We start from the raw sequence: 7,708 nt of genomic DNA on the forward strand, positions 1-7,708 counted from the left end.
AGAGTGAGACCCTGTCTCAAAAAAAAAAAAAAAAAAGAAAGAAAAGATGAAAGATACGTAGGAGGCCAGCAGAATGAAATCAATTCCTGCCCAGTGCATTTGTGTCTTCCTACTTTTGCTTTTCTGTGTTTTTCAGATTTTCTAGGAAATACGAACTTCTTTTGTAATTACACGATGAAAGTGCTGGAAGACTGAGCTGTGGTGGGCGCTGGAGTCAGAGGCCAGGAGAGGCTCGTAGAGCCAGCCAGGAGCGGCTCCTGCAGGAGCTTTCGAGGGCGACCCGCGGCTCAGCCTCCACCCGAACCCTCCCTTGACTGAACCACAGCTGATCCGCAGGTGCACAGAGTCGAACAGCCCCTGGGGCACTTCACCAGGCTCATTTGCGCCCACAGCAGGGCACACACCTCAGCTGCTAGTGCCATCTCACAGACGCCTATCCTGAGGCCTCAGCAGGCTGAGTTACACACTCCGGGGTGTTCAGGCAGAGCCAGTAACCTCCTGACCCCTCCCAGAGGTGAAATGCAGCACCAGGACCCAGAGTGCTGGCCTCCCAGTCCCCTGTGCTTGCACCAAACCCCTTGCTATCCTCCCACTGAGCTGGCTCCGGCCCCGCCTCACCCAATTCTCTGCTGCTCCAGGACGTCCAGCCGCTCGGCCCTCTGGATGACCTGCAGGATGGCCTCCACCTCCTCCGGGCTGAGGTGCTGGTTCCTTCTCTGCTTCTCCGTCTGGTAGGTGTGCACCGACCAGCCTGTCTGCAGCCTCGAGAGGGAGTAACACAGACCGCGTTGAGGCCTCCCCGGTGCAAACTGCTGCAGCCCCTACCACATCCACCAAGCCCTACTGAGAACAGTCAGTGGACAGCCCAGGTGCTATGTGCCGGGGGCAAGGAGTGCGGGCAACAGAGACGGGGCAGACACAGGCTCCGAGCACCCGCCCTGCCATCCACCAGCTCCTGAGCCTTGGCAAAGAGGGCAGCACCATCTTAACCTGGGAGACAGAAACACGGAATATGGCCCTCAGGTACACAGAGAAGGCTAAGGTCACGGCACATGAGGGTCAAGGGAGGAGCATGAGAGATTACCAAGAGGAGAAAAAAGGAGCTCCCAGCTCCGTAAGCTAGTGAGACGGAGTTTACCAGCGGACAGGAAAGGAATGTAATTACGGTAAAGACACAGCTGTTGATACGAACACCCTGAAAGCTGGCAGGTTCAAGGCAGGAGGGGAAAGCGAGTTTCGCCAGAGGCGCTACGGAGAGGGCAGGCAACGGCGAGGCAGGGCTGGGAGTGGGTCCGGAGGCTGAGCTGTCTGCTCCACCGGGCTGCAGGGGTGGTGCCTCCTGAGGCTGTAACTGGGGCGGGGGAAGGACTCAAACTCCTTCTATTTTTCTGGACAGGGAGAGAGTGGCAGCAGCCAGTCAAACCGCAGAGCCCCTGCCCTGGGTGATCGCCAGCTCCCCTGAGACATTCCGTGCCTGTGACATTGCTGTGTGCAGAGATGAACGAGACGGGAAAAGCCACTGCACCCTGAAGAACTGCAATATGGTGGGGGAGGCAGATGCCAAACCAATGACACAGAGACCTATTTAACGAACAGGTGTAAGGCGTTTTCATTCAACACATTATAAAGCACCGGCTGGGACGCCTGGCCTCTTAGGTGCAGAGGCATGCTGCTTGGTGGGACACGCTGCTTGGTGGGACACGCAGGTGGCGGCAGAAAGTGGATAAACAAGAGAATTACCCAGCAGGGAGGGGATGGGGCTCTAGAAAGGCTTTCTTTCTTTAGGGAAGTGTCAGAAGAGTCCTGGAGGCAGGACCTAGGGCAGCAGGCTGAGGGAGGCGGACCCTTTCCTGGGGTCTCCCTGACACAGGATGGGCCCCGGTGGTCTCATGTCTTGCCTGGTCCCGGCTGTTGCAGCGAGGTGGGCCCAGACCCTCCATCACCCCGAGAGACAGGCCTGGACCCTCAGTCATCCCACAAGGCAGGCCCAGACCCTCAGAGTTGCCCTGGAAGGCCCCGAGCCTCAGCCACCCCGCGGGGCAGGCCTCCCCGTTTCTCAGAGGAGATGGGGTGTGGCAGGTAGCTGGCTAGCAGGAATCCGGGCTGGGCCGCCTCCACTGCTGACTCAAGGCCTGAGCCCTGACCTACGGAGTTCACACCCAGCAGCTGCTGACAGTCCCGCCTGGGAGCATTTCGGGCTCCCCCAGGGCCTCCTCTGCGCCCAGGTTCCTGCCTCCATCTGCTCCGCCTCCTGGCCCCAGCCATCCACGTCCTGTCATCCGACCTGCTGCTCCAGGCCCTGACTCCCGCCTACGGCCACAGTGCCACTGAGCATGCTGCCTATGCCCCTCGCAATGCCCCCTCCACACGGCCGGAGGAGAAGGAGGCCAACTTGAGGGCAGCTGACATCGATGGGCAGCAACCTCCAGAAAGAACCCGCACGTCCCGGAGCCCCACCTGTCGTTCCCCGCACCGCGCCCTCATCTCTCAGCTCACCTGGCCTCACCAGTTACTCCCTCGTGTTCTAGGTTGCGTGCAGTCCCCAGGCCTTTGCTCATGCTGCACCCTTCACCTGGGGCACCTGTCTCTCTCCCTAAACTCTCTGTCCACCTCTCACTCCTATTCTATCTGTCTGTCTATCTATCTATGTGTCTATCCATCTATCTATCGATCTATCATCTGTCTATCATCTATCATCCATCCATCTGTTTATCATCTATCTACCTACCTATCTATCTATCTATCTATCCATCCATCCATCTATCTATCTTGAGACAGAGCTTCAGTCTGTGCCCCAGGCTGGAGTGCGATGGCACAATCTCAGCTCACTGCATCCTCCACCTCCCGGGTACAAGCGATTCTCCTGCCTCAGCCTCCCAAATAGCTGGGATTACTGGCATGCACCACCACGGCTGGCTAATTTTTGTATTTTTAGGAAAGAGGATTTCACCATGTTGGTCAGGCTGGTCTTGAGAACTCCTGGCTTCAGGTGATCCACCCGCCTCAGCCTCCCAAAGTCCTGGGATTACAGGCATGAGCCATCGTGCCCAGACTATTCTTTTTAAAGACTTCTTTACACACGACCTTCACCTGGAGGCTTTTCCTGGATCCAAACCAGGTCAAGAATCCCCTCTCGGAGTTCCTGGAAGGCCTGGGTGTGTGTCCTTCATTGGGCTGACACATTATTAGGAGATAACATGAAACTCCCCATCTCCCCTCCAGAACGTGAGTCTCTGGAGGACCAGGCCCTGCCCCGGCCCCTGCCTCTCTCTCCATCTTCCTTCCACACTGTCCACCCTTCACACTGTGCACTCACAACACACTGACCTGCGGCCAGGGCTCCACTTGCCCTGTTCCTTCTACCTCGGGGCCTTTGCACACGCTGTTGCCGCTGCCTGGAAGCACATCCCTCCCGCTGCCATCTAACGTTGCCCCATCTTCTGGGTCTCAGTGGAGGCCGCACACTCTCAGGGAAGCCCCTCTCCTGATCTCCGGAGTAGGCTACACCTTCTCCCACGTCCCCACTGCCTGTTGTCACCATCAAAGCAACTTACCTAACTGTTCAAATGATGCCCGCCTCTGCCCACCTGTGCTTTAAGACCAGGGACCATGTGGGTCCTGTTCACTGCTGTGCGGTCGGGGGACCGTGTGGGTCCTGTTCACTGCTGTGCAGTTAGTGCCTGGCACGTAGCAGGGGTTAGAAAATGTGTGGTGGCAGCTGGAGGACTGAGGAGGGCCCCGAGCTGCAGCCCAGACGTCCCTGAGGGTCCCACGGGGCACAGCTCCCGGCTCTGCGGGTGGGAATTAGTATATGCCTCTCCTTTCCAGAGACTGTGCCAGGCACGAGAAGGCAGCACCCCAGGGGAGGGGATAAAAGCATTCTCTCTTCTAAAGGTGCTACAGCAGCTTTTGGCTGCTGCTGAGCGAGAGACACGGTCAGGGAGCGCCGAAGGGACGCCTGGAGGGACAAGAGTCCTGCTGGGCCGTGTCTAGAGCACAGTGGCACAGCTCTCCTCGGAAACTCCTGCCCCACCTGGGAGGACACTTCATCCGCCCGGCATCCGAGGACAGAGAGGGAGACGGACCGACCTCACCCACTGTGGGGGCCGCACGAAGGAGCTGAGCCCTCCCAGCGGAGGAGAGAAGCTAACTGTGGCAGGACTCCGCTCTTCTCGGGCGTTTCAAATGAGTTCTTCTACTCCCCTTTGATGTTTCAGTTCTGTCCCCTGTGGGTTCGTAACATCTAATTGCAAAGTGTTTGAATTTGGTCCCATTTGGGACATGCTGGCTCCCGTGATCGGCACGGGTTGAAGGATGAAGGGGACCCGTCTGGACTTATCAGACGTCAGAGACCCCCAGCCCCTCGGAGGGACAGGGAGGGGCTGGAAGGCAGCCGAGGCACCTGAGACCCGCATCTGCAGCCACAGTGGACAGTCAGAGGAGATGGCCTGACCTACCCAGAGCTGAGAGCTCACTAGGCTGAGGGATCAGGAAAACCAGGGCCGGGCACGGTGGCTCACGTCTGTAACCCCAGCACTTTGGGAGACCAAGGCGGGTAGATCACTTGAGGTGAGGAGTTCGAAACCAGCCTGGCCAACATGGCAAAACCCCATCTCTACCAAAAATACAAAAATTAGCTCATCGTGGTGGCAGGCACCTGTAATCCCAGCTACTCGGGAGGCAGGAGAATCGCTTGAACCCGGGAGGCAGAAGCTGCAGTGAGCTCAGATCGCTCCACTGCACTCCAGCCTGGGTGGCGCGGCGAAGCGTGTCTTGGAAAAGAAAAAAAAAAAAAGGGAAAGCCAGGACCCCCAAGGGAAGAAACTGGAAGTGAGGAACCAGTGAGATTCTCAGGAGAGCACGGAGAAGGGCCCGGGACAGCTCTGGGCTGGTCGCGCTTCAGCCTGAGGGGCAGCTCTTCGTCCATTCGACAGACCTTGGTTCCCCCATCTCACAGTGCCAAGCACTCGGCAATGACTGGGCACCCAGGGATCAAAGGCTCCCTGTCTTAAGGGACTTGCAGTCCTACGGCTCAGTGACAAGGGAGAAGGCACGTGAGGTGGGGCGGGTCCCTGCGGCCTTTTGTGACAGAAAGGACACAGGCTTAGGAGTCGGCTGGACCCAGGTGTGGGTGGCAGCCCTGCCACCCACAAGTTAAGTGACGTTGGCAAGGAGCTCAACCTCACTTTTCTCATCTGGGAAATGGGGATAAATTCTGCACGGTAGTTGAATGAGTGAATGGCTGTGTCCAGGGCCTGGAGTGTGGTGTGCATCCGACAGGCACTTCTCTCCAAACACCCCCTTCTAGGCTCCTGGGAATGAATCTTGCTAAAGACAGGAGAGGAGCAGGAAGGCAGCAGGAAGAGAATGCCTGGGGGACCCCAGAGCTACTCACTTGGCTCGAAGGGCAAGCTGCCGGTCATTGGGGCAAACCCACTGGTCACTCCCGCTGCCGAAGATGGTGTCGGTCATGGCTTGGAGCACCCGGCTGGGGGTGCGGAGTCACATCTGAGACGAAGGAGGGAAGAAGAAAGAGTGCATCACTGGCTGCAGTACAGATGGCAGACAGGGTCTCTCTGCACTCAGCCCCTCACCCACCTCCACGCACTGTCCCCACGGATGCCCGGAAGCTCACTGTGGGAACCGCCTCTCCAGCAGACACTGTCCCTCAAGACTCCTCTTCAGAAGGCTCATGATTCTGGGAGGGTGACCAGGTGGATCACGTGGCCGAGTGCCAAGAGTGAACATGACTCTGGCATCAAAGGGTTCGAGTCAGAAAGGAGACGGCAGGCACACCCTTAGCAGTTTTCAACTCGGCCCGGGAGGCCGTCTGTTCCCTGCCCCCTCCCAGTACAGCTGGGGCCAAACTGAGCACATCACCCAGCAGGAGGGGCCAGGCTGGGGGGTGATGGCCAGAGTACAGCAGGGGCTGACCTAAGCACGTCACCCAGCAGGAGGGGCTGGGCTGGGGGGTGATGGCCAGACAGGCTGGAACCCTACACCTCTCCCAAGCCTGGGGACCTGGCTCTCCTTCCCAACAGATTCACACCGATGGTCACAATGCCCTCGAGGGGAGGCAAGAGGGCAGGGGTGGCAGCTACAGCCAGGATCGCCACCCGGCACCATGCCAAGGGGCGCCGCCCATAGACACTGCCATGAGCATGGCATCTGGGGATCCCGCAGGGAGGCGACCCTGCTCCAGGACCCCCAATGGGTCACCTGTGCACCGTCTAGTGTAGCCGGCTTTCTCCTTGCCTCCAAGGATGGGATTATCTTTGGTGATCATTGTGAGGATGCCACACATGCATTCTGAAGGGAGAGTGCAATGAGGCTGAGGGTATCTCAACCCCAGAGCAAGAATGAGGGGCTCTCCAGAGTCATCCACACTCGCCTGGTCTAATTCCAGCAAGGCCACCGGTTCTCAAACCCAGGACCCCTTTACATTCTTAAAAAATATCCAGGTTTGAAATCCGTTTGGCACTTCCTCAAAATGTTAAATACAGATTTACCATACGACCCAGAAACTCTGCTCCTGGTTACAGACCCAAGACATGTCCTCGCCAAAACCTGTACACAAATGTTCTTAGCAGCATTATTCATAACAGCCAAAAAGTAGAAACAACCAAAATATCCACCAACCGATGAATGAGGAAAATGTGCTGTTTCCATACAATGGATTATTATTTGGCCATAAAAAGGAATGAAGTGCTGACACCAGCTAAATCATGGACGAACCTTTAAAACATCCTAAGTAAGAAAAGTCAGTCATAAAAGACCACGTACTATATGATTCGGTTTATATGATGTGTCCAGAATAAGCGAATCTGAGATGGAAGGTGACTAGTGGTTATCAGGGGCTGCAGGAAAAGGGGAACAGACTCCCAGTGGGTTCAGGACTTCTTTTTGGGGTGATAAAAATGTTCCGGAATTAGACAGTGGTGATGGTTACACAATTTTGTGAATATACTAAAACCACGGAATTGCATCCTTTAACAGTGTGAATTTTATGGTATATGAATTACAACTTCAGCATCAATACAGACCATAAAAAAAATGAACTATAAATCATTCATAGGCTGGACATGGTGGCTCATGCCCGTAATTCCAGCACTTTGGGAGGCTGAAGTGGGCAGGTAACTTGAGCCCGGGAGTTTGAGATCAGCCTGGGCAACATGGTGAAACCCTGTCTCAACAAAAAGAACAAAAATTAGCTGGGCGTGGTGCATGCCTGTGGTCCCACCTACTTCAGAAGCTGGGTGGGAGATCGTCTGAGCCCAGGAGGTCGAGGCTGCAGGGAGCCATGACTGCGCCACCGCACTCCAGCCTGGGTGACAGAGCAAGACTCTCTCTCTCAAAAAAAACAACAGAATGCTATAAAAAACTCTTGAGGTCGGATGTGGTGGCTCACGTCCGTAATCCCAGCAATTTGGGAGGCCAAGGCAGGAGGATTGCTTGAGGTCAGGAGATCAAGACCAGCCTGACCAATGTGGTGAAACCCTGTCTCTACTAAAAGTACAAAAAAAAATTAGCCAGGTGTGACGGCACATGCCTGTAATCCCAGCTACTCAGGAAGCTGAGGCAGGAGAATCACTTGAACCTGGGAGGTAGAGGTTGCAGTGAGCCGAGATCGTGCCATTGCACTCCAGCCTGGGCAACAAGAGTGAGACTCCATCTCCAAAAAAAAAAAAAAAAAAAAAAAAAAAAAAAA

At 56.0% G+C, this 7,708-nt stretch overlaps 1 protein-coding gene across 1 annotated transcript in view; it reads right to left on the reverse strand.

Moving 5' to 3' along the window:
* The window catches only part of LOC111527154 (rab effector Noc2), a 63,677-nt gene that overhangs the window by 47,883 nt on the left and 8,086 nt on the right, over positions 1-7,708 (reverse strand). The window contains exons 2-3 of the mRNA XM_026448357.1: positions 5,396-5,508; positions 619-762 (exon numbers count right to left, since the gene is read on the reverse strand). Coding sequence (XP_026304142.1) covers positions 619-762; positions 5,396-5,472 — 221 coding nt within the window. The 5' untranslated portion in view covers positions 5,473-5,508. The remainder of the gene's footprint in view (positions 1-618; positions 763-5,395; positions 5,509-7,708) is intronic.

This window comes from Piliocolobus tephrosceles, chromosome 16, assembly GCF_002776525.5.
Source record: "Piliocolobus tephrosceles isolate RC106 chromosome 16, ASM277652v3, whole genome shotgun sequence".
NCBI classification, from domain to species: Eukaryota; Metazoa; Chordata; class Mammalia; order Primates; family Cercopithecidae; genus Piliocolobus; species Piliocolobus tephrosceles.